This window comes from Strix uralensis, chromosome Z (assembly GCF_047716275.1).
Source record: "Strix uralensis isolate ZFMK-TIS-50842 chromosome Z, bStrUra1, whole genome shotgun sequence".
In the NCBI taxonomy this organism is placed as follows: domain Eukaryota; kingdom Metazoa; phylum Chordata; class Aves; order Strigiformes; family Strigidae; genus Strix; species Strix uralensis.
In genome coordinates this window covers 88,763,405-88,782,925 of record NC_134012.1, presented here as the reverse complement: position 1 = coordinate 88,782,925, position 19,521 = coordinate 88,763,405, and the positions used below count along the sequence as shown (strand labels likewise).

At 40.8% G+C, this 19,521-nt stretch overlaps 1 protein-coding gene across 8 annotated transcripts in view; it reads left to right on the top strand.

Annotated features, from left to right (window-relative positions):
* Positions 1-19,521, top strand: part of RAI14 (retinoic acid induced 14) — a 90,549-nt gene that overhangs the window by 8,576 nt on the left and 62,452 nt on the right. For all 8 annotated transcript variants that reach the window (XM_074855952.1, XM_074855951.1, XM_074855950.1 and 5 more), the window contains exon 2: positions 1,337-1,428. In XM_074855952.1, the coding sequence (XP_074712053.1) occupies positions 1,393-1,428 (36 nt within the window). In that variant the 5' untranslated portion in view covers positions 1,337-1,392. The remainder of the gene's footprint in view (positions 1-1,336; positions 1,429-19,521) is intronic.

The window sequence follows — 19,521 nt, the reverse complement described above, 5'->3', positions numbered from 1 at the left end:
CGTAGTTGCGTTTTAAAATGCGTAGTAGAGTGATCATGTATAACATAGCAACTTGCTTCATAATAATGATTTTCTTTTATGAAACAACTGAATCTCACTTATCAAACTGTAATCTACTGTTTCTGTAGAGTGATGTGAACCATTAGTGACCCTGCATGACCTATTTGAATTTATGCTCCAGTCCTCGTTTCAGTTATTTATTTATCTGGCTAAACTTGTAATATTTTTTCTCCTTTTTTTCTAGGGTGGAGGGAGGAAGTTTATACAGCTGAACATCCTTTACTTTAAACTGTTCCTTCAGAAGGAATTTGTATAGCAGCTAAAACTTGTAGATGAGAGTGACTGGCTATTCCAGTGAGCATACTGTAAAACTAGAAATTTGGAACATTTTTGCATAGATGGCTTTGGCCAGTCCCAGGTGTATGTTGTTCTTTCATTATGTTTTTCTGCAGTGCTCTAGGAAAAAACACATTGCCATGCTACTTCAACATGCTGTTCACTGTTACATTTGTCTTGGATCGGTAATGTGTGGTATATTGAAGCTTTCTGCAGGAGACTTTGCCCTAGGCACTGACTCCCTGTTCCCCTGTGAGAGCTTGCAGCTTGTCTGCAATGTTAGTTGTATATGTTTGTGCAACTGCTGCTTTTCTTCACTTGAAAGGAAGTGGGAGCATGACTGTTTGTGATAGTTCACTGTCAAATTAAAACCAGCGATGACTTCAAGAATACACATACAGCTTCTTATGGGGAAGAGTGTAAAACAATTCTTCTAGTGATAACCTCATTCTTGCTCAAATGGTTTTATGTACTATGTTGTGTTGAGCTGTCCTAGTATGTGTCATGCATGGTTTAAGTGTAATTTTGACTTTGGTTAGTTGTTAGACTTGTACATACAATAGTGGTGGTACTTCTGCTTCCCAGTGCAGACCCACGGTTGTAGGATAGTGAAGTTTTAATTAATGATTTTGCATACTTATTTCTGCTTTTCACTCTTTAGAAACAGCTGCCCTGATATAATGTTAACATAGGTGGTGTATGAACTGCTACGTGTATGAATGTGTTGGTGACCTAATTATGTTGAGAGGTAGCTCATACAACATGATACACACTTGAGTTTTTGGTAAAGATTTGTTCTGTTCTGCTGTGGTCAGACTTAGGCTTGCTTTTAAATTTGGATAAACAGAAAGTTTCCCTCAGCTGGCTGTTAATCTTTTTTAGAGCTTGAGGGCTAAATCCTCAAAGGGTGATATAGGTATGCAAATTCAATTCAGACTTGGCTGCCACTGAACTGAATGGTATCAAGTTGGAATCTTATTTTTCTTTCTTTTTTGTTTAGATATTGAAGAAGGATAAAAAGCTCCTTAAAGGTTTGGAAGGTTGAATGTGATCAGCATGAAGAGCTTAAAAGCAAAGTTCAGGAAGAGTGACGTAAGTATTTCTGCTCAGTTTGACTGCTGGTTTCCATGCTGGAAACAAATTCTTCACTCCCACCTTGATAAGGTTGTAGGTTAATGAATTACAGAAAAGAAAAACTTTTTCCAAGCAACAGCTGAGTATGGTATGGAGTAGGCTGTTTCTGTTTGGAGTGCAATTGTCTGTTATGCAAATTAATAGCATTTCACTACCTTGCTTTCCATAACTGAATCATGCGCGTGTGTGGTGTCTGCAGAACTTCCATTAGATTGTGCTGGTGCCTAGACTGAAACTTTGTTCCAGGTATAGGGTTAAGCCTAGTAAGGATTTTACTACCCAATCATATTTCCGTCTAAGCATAATACCATTCTTATCAGTGTGGTGTTTGAGCACTTAACAAAAGGTCTCCTCAGTCTGTGACAGGATTTCTTTGTCAGCAAGAATACAGGAACCAGCTGTGCAATTAGGGCAGCTGTGGCTTATCAATTCTAGTGTGAGAGGAGAGGTGAATATGAGGCTTGAGCAGTAAGGATGATGGACATAAATATGGAGTTCCTACAGGAGACTCTTCAGAACTGCATTTAGAGAGACATTAGGCTGCACGTCATACATTGCTTCTTGCTAGCAGTAGTAGTATAAGTGGAGACCCAGGCTTGAACTTGTATAGTAAGCGTACTTCCCTTGGAGCAGCGGAACTGCTGTAGTCCAGTCCTGTTCTTGTCTGTCTTTTCGTACTACTCATTGCAGCTTTTTGTCATGCATTCATGTTAATGCTTATTTGATAGCACAGCGAGCAGTCAGTGAAATAGGTGACTTTGTGTTTAACCGACTTTCCAGATTTTGTGTGGAATTCGTGACAAATCTCCATGATCTGTATGTTCCACCATTCATTCTGAATTTTTGCCCTGTTTTGAAAGAAGTGATGTGTTGTTGTTTGTCATGGCCAGATTCGCGCTGGGTCCCAGAGCAACAATATTTGGTGAAGATGCTTTGAATGTGAAAATGGAGCCTCTTCAGAAGTTTTGATGTTCGGGAATAAAATGACACCCTGCATTCAGGAGTAGTACAGGCTATGCTTTGATGTAAAGATGGTCTCATGGCACACCGTTAGAATGGTGTCTTTAGCTGGCTAGTAATGCACTTCAGTAGCTGTGAAGAAGGTAGAGATGCTGTTGTGCTGTAATCTGCAGATGTGCTGGTTACTGCTTAGAAAGTCTTTTGAGCTACAGGTTTTAACATTTGGTGCAGCTGCTGTATTGGCTTCCTAGCAGCAGCACTGGTGGATGCTCCTTCAGTTTAGCAAGAGCTGTCTAAAAAGACTACCTCTACAAATGAGGTATAATTGTGTATTATTGACATAATATAAATATGTCAACTGACCTTTGGTAGCAGAGGGAAGCTTTTTTAACTATTTAAGCAGTGTTTGGCTTTTGCTAGTCACCAGACTGAATCAGCCAGTGGCACAGTGTCATGTGCCACTTCACAACAAATAATGTCATAAAGCTCTGGTGTCTCATCTAACTGAATATGCCATTCAGTTTAGAACTGCTAGAATTTTGTGATCAGATATTGTTGCTCCTGTTGCAACGAGTATCAGCAATTGCTATTTTGAGTTCACCTACACCAGTAAAACTTTTTATAGGCATCTGCTTGGGTAATGAGAACAGTCCCTTGGCTAATATATGAACACACTTGCTATTATGGAAGTTAGGTGTGCCTGTGTGTTAGGATGACTTCATTCACACTTTTGTGCCTGTTGGCTGGGCTGCTGCTCTAGAGCAAAGGCTAAGTGACATGTGTGATGCAACTAGATCTTGCTGTAGCTAGTCCACCCACTGTAATAAATTGCACTGGTTCACTTATTCTGTACTTATCTATCCTTGATAACTCGCTCACGCCTCTCCCCAAAACCAAGTGGAGTCTGAAAGTAATTGCTGTTTTGATACTACTGCTGTCTACTGACTGGAGACAAAGTTGACCACAAAGGATTTTTCAGATACCTAAAATTTAGATATGCAGCTCTAAGAGCACAGCAGTCTAAATCCATGACGGTCTGGTTTCCTCTGTTTTGAAGCCAAACCTTAAGGGCATAATTCAAAACAGCCAACAGGAGCTGTTCTATATTTTGTGCAGGATAAGCAAGCAGAATTATCCTTCTCTTTAGTTTCCAGAAGCTGCCCTTAGCTATAATTTGTGAGGAGGGGGAAGAGGAGGTGGTTTTAATTGGAATTAGTCTTATTTGTGTCTCAATTTATAAGATGTGGTAACTGCTTTTGAATTGGGGATAAGGGTAAAGTCAGCAAGGATGGAAGGACTCATCCCACCTTACTTGTATTTCTTTCTGGAGGAAGTCTTTAATGTCTTATTTTGTAGAACTGAAGGTGTCTTGGGCTAAAGAATGATACCCTTCTCTTTAGCCTCACTGTTAGCATAAAAAAATAGGAAGAGGCGGAGGAGTAGGAATAAGTCTTCAAGGTGTATGTGAGAAATAGGAATTACACAAACACTTCTCCAGTAGTAAGGCTGATAACATAAAACTGTATGCTGGAATGAAGACTGCGTAGGAAACTTCACTGGTGTATTAAAGCTCTCTAGGCTATTCTGGAGTGGCTGAATTGAAAGTGGGCACAACTGCTGATATTTGTGTATATGTCTCTGTCCTTGCTGCAGGGCTTTGCTTTGGTGCTGTAGCTACACCAGTCTTACAGCTTGCAAAAGAGGTGTCCCTGTTCCCTCTTCTTTCATCTCTGTCCTTCTGGTTTTAAGGGTATCTGACCCTGCAGTGAGCCAATTCAGGGACATAAAGTGATGGAAAATTACTTTGTGGGGTGAGTTTTAGCTGATTAACTCCCTACTCTGTCTCACTGTAGGGTCAACTGTGAGATGAATGGTGGAAGTAGGAGGAGCAGGAGGACATCCCTTTCTGTAGCTGTTGCTTGGCTTAGCTGCACTGTCAAATCACACCCTGAATTTATTGACCTAAAAAGCACAGGGATGGGCACACCAGCAGAATTGTTGCAGGAACACACAAGTTAATAAGACTCCTAATTCTGATATTTAGCAGAACTGATATAGTCCACAGCTGAGAGATGGGAGTATGACTCTTCTTAGATGGGGGGGTGACTCCTCACTTCATGCTTTTGCTGCTCAGCTCCCCTGTACCTCACTTGATTCGCTCTCCGTGTGCACTCCCTTAACTGGAGAATCCTTTTTCCTTGACATACTTAACCGCTGTGAAATCCTTCCTGGGAGTGACTGTTGCCATGTGAACATGTGTATTTGGTGTGGAGGAATGAGATTTATCGCTCTGTCATAAATGAGTATCGTCAAAGAGTGATGTGTGGTTACAGGAGGATCCTTGTAGACCGTAAATCTGTGAACAGGATGCCTAGGTGGGAACAAATACTGAGATTGGAAGCTAAGTAGTGAATGTGCACGCTTCAAGAGTCTGTAGACAAAGCAACAGAAATTGGACTTAGGTCTTGACAAAGCAACTAGTCTCTTGCTGTATTTTCTCTCTTTTTCTTCAGCTCTTGTTCCTCGTTACCAAACTCAAAACCTGTTATTAGTAACACCTAGAAGCTGACAGCCTAAAAGGATGACTGTTTTAGTTGTTGCAAGAGACTATTACAGTAACACTTGAAAGAGTTGGTGTGGTAGTATCAGAAGCTATCACTTCAGAGCTTGAATTTGTTTGTAGACTGTCTGTAGTTTATTCACATGCTAGAGAATGAACATCTCCACCCATTAAGACAGAAGTTCTTCACTGTTTCTTCTTGGAAAAGCAGAGTTTGAAATAATCCAATTAAAACAAAAACAGTGCTCCTGATGTTTGACTAGGCCTCTTATTAATATTTGAGATTTGAGTGTTTTTTGTAATAACTAGTCAGTTTGTGGCCTGACTTCAAAAACATCTAGAATCTTAAACAGGCAGATGAGGGCTGAGTGTATTTTCAAATGTGCAAAGATACTAAACCTGTCTAAACATGTTTTGTCTCCTTCTTAAATATGACAAGATACTCATCAACATTTTTAGGCACCTACACACATTTAAATATCTACCTCTTTGATACTAAGATATTGTAGGAACTTAGGTGATGTTTAGGTAGGTTTGGTTTTAACTGTGTTCTTGATTACTCTAGAAAAGGCATAATGTGTCAAGGCTGTGATGGGTTGGATTGTTTCATCTTCCCTACCTGTAGGGGAAAACTGAAAAGTTTTAGAACTATTTTCTGCGAGTACTGAAGATCAGCTGAAAAACACGCCTTGCAATTTGACAATGGACAAATTTTATTTTAATTGTTAGCTTGTTGACTGGACAAGACGAAGATTAGAATTGATATTTGGAAACAAATATCTTCAGTACTGAATAATTAGAAAAGTAGAGTGTCTTTTAAAATTGAGAATTGACTGTGCAGTTCAGCAGCAAAAGTAGCTATTGTCAGAAGCAGAGCCAAGACGAGCTGGGATTTCCCAATGCTAATTGCCAGCTCTAACTTCTGGTATTTCTGGAAATGCCTATTTGTTGTACTGTCACGCGGGGGTTGAAAAGTCTGCAGTTCTTGTGAAAATTCTGCTTTTTGGCCTGTGGTGCACTCATTGTTCCATAAATCTCAAAATGATGAGGCAGTTAGGTATGTTGTAGTATAAAATCTCAGTCTTAATCTAGACACTGTGCTAAGGCTTGGCACTACTTTTTAATGCCCAGTGTTCTAAGTAGGCTTCCATTCAACAGTTTTTAAAGTATGAAAAGCTACATGGGGGTCTGGAACAGAAAGATTGCTGGGATACATTCCATTGAAATCACTGTGTTCCCATGTGCTCTGGACTGAATGTGTGGGAGAACAAAACTTGGGTGGGGCAACTTTAAAAATAATAAAGCGAGATCTCCTTTAAACAGCCCTTAAATTCTTTTATCCACTGAAAACTACAATTAACCTAAAAAGGAGCATGGGGTTGTTGAAAATTGCACTATCCACTCAGTGTGCGTGTACTACTTTCTTTCAGGGTAATTGTGACAAAAAACCCCACATACAGAGTTTACTCTGGCTAAAATGTGAAATAGCAATGTTGTCTGACATCTTTACCTAACTATTTAGAAAATGTACTACTGAAACTTCCTTTTATTTAGGTGTCCTTCTCTTACTGGGTGTTGAATTAAATTGGCCTGAAACACATCATCATGATTGCAGCTTTCCCTCAGTTTACTGTGTTCTTCAGTAATAAATTTTGATTCCACTATACAGTGTGTAGGGGAGGACTTGATCTCTGGAATGTATAGATTGTCCTCAATCACCTCTTCTTGAGGAAGGAGGATTTAGCCTTCTCTCCTTCTTGAAACAAGTGCCATGGCTCCTGCTTTTTCCTCCCTCTGTCAGGAGTCAAGGGTTCTATCTTCCACCCCATTTTCTGCTCTGGAGCTATTTGACTTAATGCCTCCAGTTCCGGACAACATAAGGCTCAGCTCTAGTCAGCTTGCTCTTCCAGCCAAAGCTTAAATGCTTTGTGCAGTAAAGAATTTAAAAATATTGAGTCCTATAGTAGTACATAGAGTAAGACCTGCTGCCTGTTGTAGTTAGTTCAGTGTGAACCTCTTGCCATCAGGCAGTGTCTTTTCTTTGTTATTGACAATAGGAATGTGTTCAGAGTACTCGTAGAATTACCTTATTGAGGTGGATGGTAATTCTGGTGCACTTGAGCACTCTGAGGGAGCCAATATCAGCCCATATTGTAGCATCTCTTTTAATATGGTGGAAGGAAAATGTAACAGAGGCAAGTGAAGACCAATAGATAAGGGTGGGGGAAAACAGAAAGGAAAAAGAACAGGTCTGAAAGGGAGGGGAGAGGAGGGACAGTTGAAGCTGTAGGGTTAGAGTTACTATTTTGGTAACTGTTCTGTGAGAAGAAATAACTTGTGGGATGCCTGCTGATCAGCTGTCTGTGGGTGGGAAAGTACATAGATTTGGCAGTGTTTGAGGCAAAGTAACTTGCAGATATTCTAGAAACCTGCAGGATCTCCAAATGGTTGGGACAGAAAGGAACGGGAATAGGTTAAATGAGAACTGTGCTGTGGTGTTTGGAATTATAGTAGAGAAACCTGGGCTGGAGTTGGCTTACTTTGAATAAACACATAGTTATTTCCTAAAACAGGATTATAGTCTGGAGTATAGCAGAGAACATCTTGGTTGGGTTCCCAGCCAGTCTTTGTCAGTTTGTACTAAAATGTCATTGTCAGTTATAAATTAATGATTCCTTTGTCTGGTTCTAGTCCCATGTCTGTTAAGTGTGCAGTGTTCACCCAGAGATTGGATTGATCATAGACAGTTGCAGTCCTAATCAGCCAGTCTTATAATGTAGTTGCACAGCAAGTGCAACGCTATTAAACCCTTGTGTTTGAAGTCAGAAGAAGCTTTGGGGATGAATCAGTGTCAGGTCAAACTTACAGGGCTGACCTCACTCACCCACTTGCAGTTTCTCTGTCCTGTTGGTAGCATGTTGCGCTCATCTGGGTTCTGCAATTCCACACCCGTGTTTGTCCCAGAATCACTGCCCTAAGGAAATGACTTGCAGCTCCTGCACTGATTTCCTTTTGACTTCCACCTCCACCCATGCTTGTGCCCTGAATTAGGTGAAGAATAATATCTCCCATTATTATTGGCCCTAGAGTCATATTCTTACTGACACAGAATGACATGGGGCTAATGATTCTTCAGTAAATACAGGTTGGGAAAAGGGAAAGGTGACTCCTTTTCCTGGGTGCTGCCTGCCTAGGCCTGTCAACTTTGTTATTCCAGACTCCTTGCTTGCTTATCCATCTAGAGCTGGAGTAAGGGTTGGAGGCTGTGTGAAAGGAAACATCGATTAGTCACTGGTTGGCCACAAACACTGGTCTGCCCTGCCAGCCCGAGTGGTGCCTGGCAAGCTGAACACTTTGCATCTGTGTTCTGATCATGCCAAGATGGCTGGTTTGGCCATCCTCATGTGATCCTTCATTAAAAGGAATGTATGTAAAACATTTGCAAAGATGAAGAGGAACCCTCCCATTACAAAGTTGTTTTAAATGGAGATAAACTCTATAGTTATAGTTACAGGCAGCAATATACAAAATTGTAGCAGATAAGTGCAGAAACACCACAATTTGAAGCTAGCCAGTTTGTTGACAGTTCAGTACTAAATCAAATACCAGCATTAAGCAGCATGAACTGGGGGTGCTTAGGAAGAAGAAAGGCAAACTGGCATATTCCAACTGGAAAAAGTATTTTTAAATATATTGGTAACAAGAAAGGAATCTTTGTTGTGTAGAAACATGTCTTTTGTGTCCCTTTAAACAGAGCACAAAAGTTCAAAGGCCTGAGTTTGGAAGAGTTGGAAAAAAGCAATTGTAATTTTTTCATTTATTTGTTTATCTTTAATAAGGTTTAAATGTAAAGTAAAATAAATTGAAAATATGATAAATGAACAGTCTGTGTGTTCTTACTGTGGTACACTATATCCTCTCTCTTTTTGGCAATACTTGTCTAATCTGATTAAAAAAAAAATTCTGTCCAGCCATCAAAGTTGTCAGTTAAAACTCATGTAAAGGAGAGGATTTAATGAATGGTCCAGTCTTTGTGTTTGAAGACTGTTGTCTTGGCTTTACTAAGAACAAAAACCGATTTGCTGTGAAAAGGTGCTGTAGTATTATCTAAATAATATAACACGTATACGTCTTATTTTATTGCAGATTTGGGCCTTTTCATCCTATGCTTATATTTTGGGAGCCTATATGAGCAGACAACAAATGTTGAGGCGTTAATAAGCTGAAATAGATGTATTACTTGTCTTATTCCAGCAATATTTTCTAGTCCTGTTCTTCTGATTGTAAGACAATTGCCCAGCATTGGTGTCCTTGCTAATACATTAGTAGTATAGCTGCCTGGACTTGTGTAGGTATTCTGACATGTGAAAAGCTTTTTAATGAGCTATTTTTCCTACTTCTGGACCTAAACTATCTAGAAGTATCTGCAGCCTTAAGCTTTTAAAAATACTGTTAACTTTGTGACAGTGAAAGCCATCATAGTTGAATGTCTTAGCTACGGCTGCAGGATGTCTTCATTTCTTAGACTCGCAGCTTGTATTCACATGTATTCTTACCACAGGTACTCTACTTTGCCTGTATTTTGCTTGTTACGTGAACTTCATACTTTACCTTGAAGTATTTTGAGGTAGGAACCTCTTTCAGTGCTATTCTGGTGTAATGCCTAACACTGGTGCTACTTTATACTATTTAGATTTTGAGAGGTGATGTGATACAACTAGCAAAGCATAATCTGAAACTCAAGCTAAATTTACTGCTCTACAGCTGTCTGAGGAGTCTCATTCCCAAGATATGCTGCATATCTCAGATGAAATATACAGTTAACTGTCCAGAACACTTGCATTGACTTGATGATGATGATAGAAGCAAAGGTGTTTTAATAACATTGCAAATTATGTGGTTATCACTGCATACGCATGTGACTGACATACCTAGTCTGCTCTGTTCACAGGTGCATACCTTTTTTCTTTCATCTTTACTACTTTGCTGTGTGTGGTGGAAACCTCTTAGGAATCTTGTAAACTTGGGTAACCTGTCTGCTTATCCAGAGACTGAAACAGTGCCCTTTGAAGTCAGAAGAAAGACTTCAGTCTGCTTCACTGAGCTTTGAATCAAGAACCAAAATGCTGGCTCCATGGAAGCATATGGCAGGGCTCCAGCAAGGCATGGATTTCCCCTGAATCTAACATAGAAATACATGTGGCCATTGAGGATGCTCAGATTGGCAGGGTATCCCATAGTGGCTTCTTTTTAGGGTCTAGAGTGTGCTGGGTTTTTGTTGTGGTTTCTTTCCCCTTTTTTTTTGCTTTGGGGGTGGGTGTCATTGCTTATGATATGATGTGATTCTGTTCAGTACGAACAATGGCAGCCCCTCAGTGACCTTCCCCTTTTGATGTGTACTTCAGATCTGTCATTTGTAGATGTACAAGAAGACTAAGTGAAATGCACCACTTGAGATGTATGTGAACTCGGGGATCTTCCAGGAAGTAAGCAACAGCATGAGCTTATGGAGTGTTAGTGAATGCACTGCTTGTGAGCAATTTTATTGCACACCCCAGCTGCAGAAAAATTGCTGCATTTTGAAAACAGGAAGCTCCATCATGCACACTTTATTAATGATTAAGAAAAGGTATGTGGTAGGTCAGTGAGGAGAAGCTAGTGCACTGTTAGATTCATGTCTTTAGTTGTTTTGCCTTCATTGCTTCTTTTCAACATGCACAAAATGGGGAAAGACATTATGTAGTAATGCAATCAGATTTGAAATTATAAATCTGTATACACCCCTTTTAATAGGAGATGAGGGGATTGGGTTGAAGGCAGTGATTTGTAAATACAGGTATAGAAGCTGTTTAATCAGTAATAAATGTGTACTTCATTCAGAGGTTGATTCTTAAAGGCCATTGTAATGTCATACAATTATAGAATGGTTTAGGAAGGAGGGGACCTTTAAAGGTCATCTAGTCCAACCCCTCTGCATTGAGCAGGGACATCCTCAACTAGATCAGGTTGCTCAGAGCCCCGTCCAACCTGGCCTTGAATGTTTCCAGGGATAGGGCATCTACCACTGCTCTGGGCAACCTGTTCCAGTGTTTCACCACCCTCATCCTAAAAAATTTTTTCCTTATATCTAGTCTGAATCTACCCTCTTTTAGTTTAAAACCGTTACCCCTTATCCTATTGCAGCAGGGCCTACTAAAAACTCTCTCCCCATTCTTGTAAACCCCCTTAAGTACTGAAAGGCTGCTATAAGGTCTCCCCAGAGCCTTCTCTTCTCCAGGCTGAACAACCCCAACTCTCTCAGCCTGTCCTCATAGGAGAGGTGTTCTATCCTTCTGATCACTTTTGTGGTCCTCCTCCAGACCCGCTCAAGTGGGTCCATGTCTGTCTTGTGTTGGGGGCCCCAGAGCTGGACACAGTTCTGCAGGTGGGGTTTTATGAGAGTGGAGTAGAGGGGCAGAATCCCCTCCCTCAGCCTGCTGGCCACACTTCTCTTCATGCAGCCCAGGATAGGGTTGGCTTTCTGGGCTGCGAGTACACATGGCTGGCTCATGTCCAGCTTTTCATCCACCAGTACTGCCAAGTCCTTTTCCGCAGAGCTGCTCTCAATCCCTTCATCCCCCAGCCTGTATTGATACTGGGGCTTGCCTCAACCCATGTGCAGGACCTTGCACTTGGCTTTGTTGAACCTCATGAAGTTCACATGGGTCTACTTCTCTAGCCTGTCCAGGTCCCTCTGGACGGCACATCCCTTCCCTCCAGCGTGTCAACCGCACCACTCAGTTTGGTGTCATCTGCAAATTTGCTAAGAGTGCACTCGATCCCACTGTTTGTGTTATGGATGAAAATATTAAACAGTACTGGTCCCAGTGCGGACTCCTGAGGGACATCACTTGTCACAGATCTCCATCCAGACTTTGAGCTGTTGACTACTACTCTCTGGATGTGACCATCCAACTAATTCCTTATCCACTGAATAGTCCATCAAATCCATATCTCTCCCCAGTTTAGAGAGAAGAATATTGTGGGGGGCCATGTGTTGACCATGTTATTTCTATGTGTTTATCAGGAAGCTGGACACTTCTCTTTAATTCTTCTGGCTGTGCCTAAGAGAACCTGAACAGCATATCATGTGCTTATTCCCTATGTAGTTGTTCAAGAAGGACTGCAAGTTCTAGGTGTCTTGGAGTGTGTTAACTGAATTTACTGGCACAGTAATAGCATACTTAAGGGTGGGATTTTTGTGGATTTATTGTTGCCCACCCAGTTATGTTTCTGTCCCACTTGTCCTGGTACAAACAGCCTGTTGCTGTCTGTGTTTGCTGCATTTGCCTCACAACTGTCTCCCATCATGTGTCAAAGTGTGGTAAGTACAACAAGCAGGAGGTGTGCATCGTTGCTGTTATGTTGGAGTAGGTCTTGCAAACAGGGCTTTGCATGTTAAGTACTGTACAGCAAGAAGCTGCCCTAGGTTTCGTCTTGGGCAGCAATTTTTTTCCAGTAGTGAATACCACTTCTTAATGCATATGTTGTTTGCTTGTAAACTTGAAGTTGCTCAGGGTGTTTTGCTTTTGTTATTCGTAGTGTATGTTCCTTGTTTGCAAGCCAGGTCTCGCTTCAGCTGGATTGCTGTGCTGGTTATTTAGCATGTTGTGTGCTCTCGAGAGGAGGGTTGTGTTACGCATGTGTTTGTGAGGACCATCAGCTCAGATTAATGTCAGAGCAAAAAACTCTTGAAAATTTCCTGTTGTGGTGCTCTTCAGCTATCTCCGTTTATTCAGATGATGGTAAGATGCCTGAGACCAGATGAAGGCTGGATTTTTTTTTTTATGTTTGTGAGTAACGTTGCTTTCATTAGAGGATTGTTTGAGAGAGAAAGTAATTTGTATTTATATTGCTTGTTAAACTGTGATGTAGTAAATGGGACTTTGGAAACATGAGCAGTGTGGGGGGAAAATGGCTGCAGGTAAATTTCCTCAGGCGGGTTGAAGAGTGACCATCAGTTTCTGTTATATTGACTAGGACTTTGGGATAATGTATGGTATGTTTTTCTCATTTTTTAAATGTAAATTCTTGCTCAGTCATTACATATTAGGTGGTAAATACTAAACTTCCTTTATTATTTTTTAATTTAGACTAGCTGGGAGAACATGGGACTATCCTCTGGCCATAGAAGCTTGTTTCCAGGCTCTTCTGATTCACTAATTCATTGCACAGTTTGAGACAAATAAGCAGCTGTGGCTGTTGTTTCAGCCTGTAAAATACATAGTATCTAGTTTTTGTACCTGTGCGGTGTTGTTGAAGGGAAGGCACCAAGTCCAATCTGAGATTTTCTGATATGAAATGGAAGAACATTAAGTAAGCGTTCTTCAGGGACCAGGAAGGCAAGTTTAGTAAGTTAACGTGTAGCTGAAATGTACTTGGCATTTTTTAGTGTTTTTCTTCTGGTAGCATAAGAATGTAATTGTTCTGCCATGGTGTACTTTTTCCCAATCCCTACAAGGGAGTTTCCATGCCTGGAATTTAGATTTATAATCTGCCTTTTTTTTTTTTTTTCTTTTTTCTCTAATGTATCCTGGTCAAGTCACTTTATAATTTATTCTTGAAATGCTAAGTTGCCTGTTTCCTGCAATGGTGAGTTGGGTTATGTCCGCCTATAAACCAACAGAAAGAAGCCTGCTATCTAGAAATTATATATAAATATTACTTAATGACAGATTTCTTCCTGCTCTTCTGCAATGGCAATTCTTGCACTCATTCCCCTCTTCTGTCTCCTGGATCACTCTCATAGGTTTATTGACTGCATTCAAGGCAGCATTTTAATTTTCTTAGATTTATGTTTCTGTTTTTAACACTAAGTTTTTTGTGTTTTCTTTGGTCTGTAAATAACCCATATAGTGCTTAGTAGCTTCAGTTCTATGAATGTAGGATTGCATTAGCTCTCTGTACATACAGCAAACACAATTATGAAAAGATGTTCTTTGATATAAGAAAAACCAATTAACCATTGTTAAGTAGCTTGTACATGCACTGAAGGTGGCTGTAAACAAACTTAGTACTGTCTCATTTAGGAGGAGGGGAACAGATACTGTAAATGTCTCCATTGGAATTGACTTCAGCTGCTAGTTGAACAGCGTAACTGCCAAGCTAGTGCAGTAAAGCAAGGAAAGGTTAGAAGATTGGAAGAATGGCTCAACCCCTCATCTTTCAATGCAAGTTTCCGTAATCTTGTGCAGGGGCTTGTTAGTCCACATCATCTTCAAAGCAAGGGAGAGGTGTGTAAGAATATTTATATGGGGTAATTGTTGTGGATAGAAAAGTAATTACGCAGTGCTCTGTGGAAACATGGGGGCTGTGTGAAGTCTCATAAGCGGAGACAACCAGCATCTACCATGCCCAGCTTAATTTCTTTCTCAGCTCTACATAGCTTGAGACTCCTCAGACTGTTCTGACCTTGGTATGTCTGCTGGCTGTTGTAAACTTCCATCTCTTGAGTTTCCTGCTGTTTAAAATATGTGGGTAGTTCACTGAGGTGCTGCTGTTGCATGCTGGTGGAGATCTGACCTTCCTTGCAGGGCACTTGAGTTTGTCCCGTATGTGTGCAATAGGACTGCATGAGGTTTGCATGGACACTTCTGTCAGTAAGGTTGAGGAGTGATTTTAAATATGGAAGCCACAAATGGCCCTGATGGTGGTCTCCCTTAATGATCTTTTCTGAAAAGTAGAGGCCTGTGTTCCTGGTGACAAGGTACTCCGGACCTTGTAGGACCAAATCTTTTATGTTTTAATACCTCAGTTGTTTTCAGTAGGATTCCTCCCAGTTTTTGTCAATGCATGATCACATTCTGACCGAGAACATGCTGCCGCCTCCTCTGTTTCCAGTGTGTGTGGGATTTTGGATGAATTGTCAGTTTTCACACACAGCTGAAATACATCTTCTTTTCAAGTATGTTTGAGTAATCCATAGTGATTAAGCAAAACAAGTAGGAAAGAATGTGATCTTGCTATATGCCATGATTGTAATGACCCCATCTTTGAAATAAATCAGTTGTTTGTCAGAAGACTCATGTCTGCACAAGCACACGGCATTGCTGCAGACAGGAAGTGCCCTAGTCTGTTGACCTTGTCTCCCAGGGAAAATCAGAGCTCTCATTAAATTAAAAACAAAAACAAAAACAAAACCAACAGAAAACCCCCAAAAACCCAACTTGTCCTAGTGAAAGACAAAGGCAATAATATGTATAACCTTTTTTTTTTTTTTTTTTACTTTGTGAATGTGCAATCTGATATTTAAGTTGCTTTTAAAACTTTTTAAAATGCAGCTGAAAAGAGTGAGGTCAGATGTATTTTGTTAGGGCTATATTACACTCTACAAGGGTGAACAGGAAATGGTTTAAAGCAATGCCAAGAAGCCCCTATTCCCTAACCAATTCCCTTGTCTTCTTTCAACCAGCTTTATTTCACATTGCATGCTTCAGCTGCTTGTGAGCATTTCTGGGTTGAGAATAAGGGAAGGTTTTAGAGTGTTCTTAAGTTACATCATCCAAGTTACTTTGCCTGCAATTTAAAGAAGAAAACTGACTGCATTTTACATACAACTATATACAGACCAGGTGCAGGGAAACAGGTTTTGCTATATGCATCTCTTGATCTGTTAGAAGTGGTGGGAGTGCTACATTATTAACAGTAGAAATGGTGATAGTTTAATGTGACAAGAATATTCATTGCAATTTTCGATCATTACCACTGTTTCCAGGAATTTGCAATTTGAATTTATGCAGTACAATCCTCATTTATTCACTTTATTCCATGGATTCTAACTTTTCTGTTTCTAGGTAGGTTTTTCTTCAAAGCAGCCTTTTTTTTTTTCCTTCAAGTCTCCTGCTGCAAAAGGAAGTAAGTGTAGAAAATAGAAATAAACAACTTAAATATTGCCAAATCCATGCTCTTATGGAGATGAAATGAACATCTTATGGAGATGAAATGAACAAAAACCCCAAATCTGGATTTTTAATAAGTGTTTCTGTACAGTACACTCAGTGAAATATTTAAGACTATGTTTATATCTCCTTGCTGGTTTTGCTTGTCACCTTGAATACCCAGCTAAGAAATACAAAGGAACATCTCCTTGTAGAAAAGAGAAATCAGAAGTAGATATTCCAAAGAGGTGCAGGGAGAATAACTTGCTTTCTGGAGGTGCAGTGATGGTAGGGAGGTACATTCCACGATCTTGGAGTTCCTGTTACATATGGGTGAGGCAAGTCACAGAATCACGGAATCGCCTAGGTTGGAAAAGACCTTGGAGATCATCCAGTCCAACCATTAACCTAACACTGACAGTTCCTAACTACACCATATCCCTCAGCGCTATGTCGACCCGACTCTTAAACACCTCCAGGGCTGGGGACTCCACCACCTCCCTGGGCAGCCCATTCCAATGCCTAACAACCCCTTCTGGAAATAAATGCTTCCTAATATCCAGTCTAAACCTTCCCTGGCACAACTTGAGGCCATTACCTCTTGGCCTGTCACTCATTACTTGGTTAAAAAGACTCATCCCCAGTTCTCTGCAACCTCCTTTCAGGTAGTTGTAGAGGGAGATGAGGTCTCCCCTCAGCCTCCTCTTCTCCAGACTAAACAACCCCAGTTCCCTCAGCTGCTCCTCGTACGACCTGTGCTCCAGACCCTTCACCAGCTTCGTTGCCCTTCTCTGGACACGCTCGAGTCATTCAATGTCCTTTTTGTAGTGAGGGGCCCAAAACTGAACACAGGAATCGAGGTGCGGCCTCACCAGTGCCGAGTACAGGGGTAAGATCACTTCCCTGTCCCTGCTGGCCACGCTATTTCCGATACAAGCCAGGATGCCATTGGCCTTCTTGGCCACCTGGGCACACTGCTGGCTCATGTTCAGCTGGCTGTCAATCAACACCCCCAGGTCCCTCTGTGACTGGCAGCTCTCCAGCCACTCCTCCCCAAGCCTGTAGCGCTGCTGGGGGTTGTTGTGGCCCAAGTGCAGCACCCAGCATTTGGCCTTATTGAAACTCCTACAGTTGGCCTTAGCCCATCACTCCAGCCTGTCCAGGTCTCTCTGCAGAGCCTCCCTACCCTCAAGCAGATCAACACTCCCACCCAACTTGATGTCATCAAGTCCCTTCCTCTATGGGGAGGATTACTTGCTAGAGCAAGTCACCTCTTTCTGAGACTTTGAACAAATTTAATGAACACTGTCTTAACACCTGGCTTCTAGTCTATATGCTTGTAATCTTTTCATACCCAATATGGCTGTTACTAGTGCTGTATGTGATGGTCATACCTATTGTCTGGTTAATAAGGTAAATCTTGCAAATGTTCCCTATGTTTGCCAGAGTGCTGCCGCACTGAACATGCAAGGCTAAACCAGCAATGTACTAAATTCCTTCATAGTGTGTGTGATGTGAATTTTTAAGTCTCTTCATGAGTCATTTCAAACACACACGCATAAGTGTAAGTTCCAAAACTAACCTACTACTTATCTTAAAATATCCTTAAATAGTCACATTAGGCATTATCCTGGACTCTTTCAAACTTGGATATCAACTCAAGATGTCTAAAGTATGACAAAACTAGATAAGCTGACTAGTAGTATTGGTACACATTCAGGAGTTTAAAATTACTAATGTTTGGCTTCTGTCTTACTCAGAGGATACAGACAGATGGAACTTCTGCACCTTTTGAACACAATGATTTGACTTTCCAGAGTTCAGTAGCCTAGCTGACTGCCTAGCTTAGACAATCTCTTATAGCAGTGTTTACAGAAGTTAGAAATATTTGCACAACACTAATTATTAAAGAGAGGACTAGGAGCTCTGGTTATGAAATCCAACACCTATAACAATAATTAACACTGAATGGTTGGGTGGAAGGCATGTAATATGCTAAGAATCTACAGTTAGGACTGAGTGCCTGCTACATGACATCAAAACCTTGGTTGTTGAATACTGTAACTCATTAGGCATGTGGGCAGGACCTTATAATGAAATTAGAGGGTCTTCTCTAGTTTTTCAGACACTCATAATTCTCCACTTAATTGGTTTTCCATGCAATTAATCCTTATCAAATGTGTGATTTATTGCAGCTTTGGGTTGTAAGGGGGAAACTTGAAATTATAGAACTTACGGTGTTAACACCCCTCCTCTCCACCTGCATTTCTGTTCAGTTTTCTGTTTGTTCCTGGGCTGTTTTGGTAGGGGAAGACATTAAGAGAGGAGACAGCCTACCATTTTTCTTTCTACTTCAGGACTACTCTGGCAAAGTAATCTTGAGACCTTAGCTGGATCTTTAACACTGCTTGTCTCCTGCAGAGGTGGGGAGGTCACTTCTGTCTCTCTTTGTGGGAAAAGGGTTGGGATATTCGAGATCATCTACCACCGCTGAGCCCTGGAGAAAAGTTCTTGGTTGGAAGCAAAACAAACAAAAAAAAAACCACAAAGGAAAAGAAAATATGTCTATTGACATGAAGCCTCAGTTTTATTTGAAATAGAAAAATAAGAGCTTGCACTGACGTGATTCATCATCCCCGTTCTGTTCCTTGTTTTCTCTTTAGCTGATAGTGGGTGGAGTTATGAAGTATTTCAAGCTAAACTAACTTCAGAAGACACTAACTTAGAAGAGAGTTACCATCAGCCTGGGCCTCCATTGTCCTACTGAAGCTTTGAGGATGTTTTTGGCATTTCTTCATGTGGCTTTTTCACACTGCCCTTGAGGCATTGTGCTTACCAATAGATCTTAGTTGTTGTTGTTACTGCTATAATGAAAAGCATCATTGCGGAGCTGTGCCTTCTTCCCTCTTTCCATATCCCTTTGCTGTTCCCCTCAAGCTTGTTATGTGTCTGTACCATAGAAAGCTAGTGCTGGGCCAGGAGCTTGCTATGCTTAGGGCTATTCCCTCTTCTTGCCCTTGCAGCTTGAGGGGTTCATCTCTTACAAAGTTTCATTCTAAAATGAAAGCCACATTTCTCTCTCATAAAATACCAAATGCAGGGATCATACCTAAAAGAGCCACCATGCTTGTTTGTGGAGCAGCGGGTAAACATAATTTGTGCTATGCAGACTTGCCAAACATGAATAAATTCCAATCACCCAAGTTGATGAAAGACACACATTATCTGTTGCTGGCAAGAATTATATTGCATCTAATTAGGCCCAACTTTAGAACATAGCATTTCATGAGCAAAGTTAATTACAATGTTCTTAGTCTTTGTTACAAGAAAGCCTAGTGGTGGGGAAAATCAGCAGTTGACGTTAATTTGTGTTCTCTTACTTAACGCTTAACTGTCTCAGTCTTTCAGATGTAAGCTTGCCAGACTTGCCCTGCACTGCAGTTGCTGGGGAGAACATAATTTCAGCTGATGAGAATGACAGGGAAAGAATCTTATTTCCAGTAGTGGAAAGCAGTGTGGTTAACTCTGTAGTGTTCACGCAGTTCTTCATCTTCAGTGACTCAATAGATAGAGTGCTTTTATGGGAGTTAATCAACAGATTTTTTTTGTATGCAA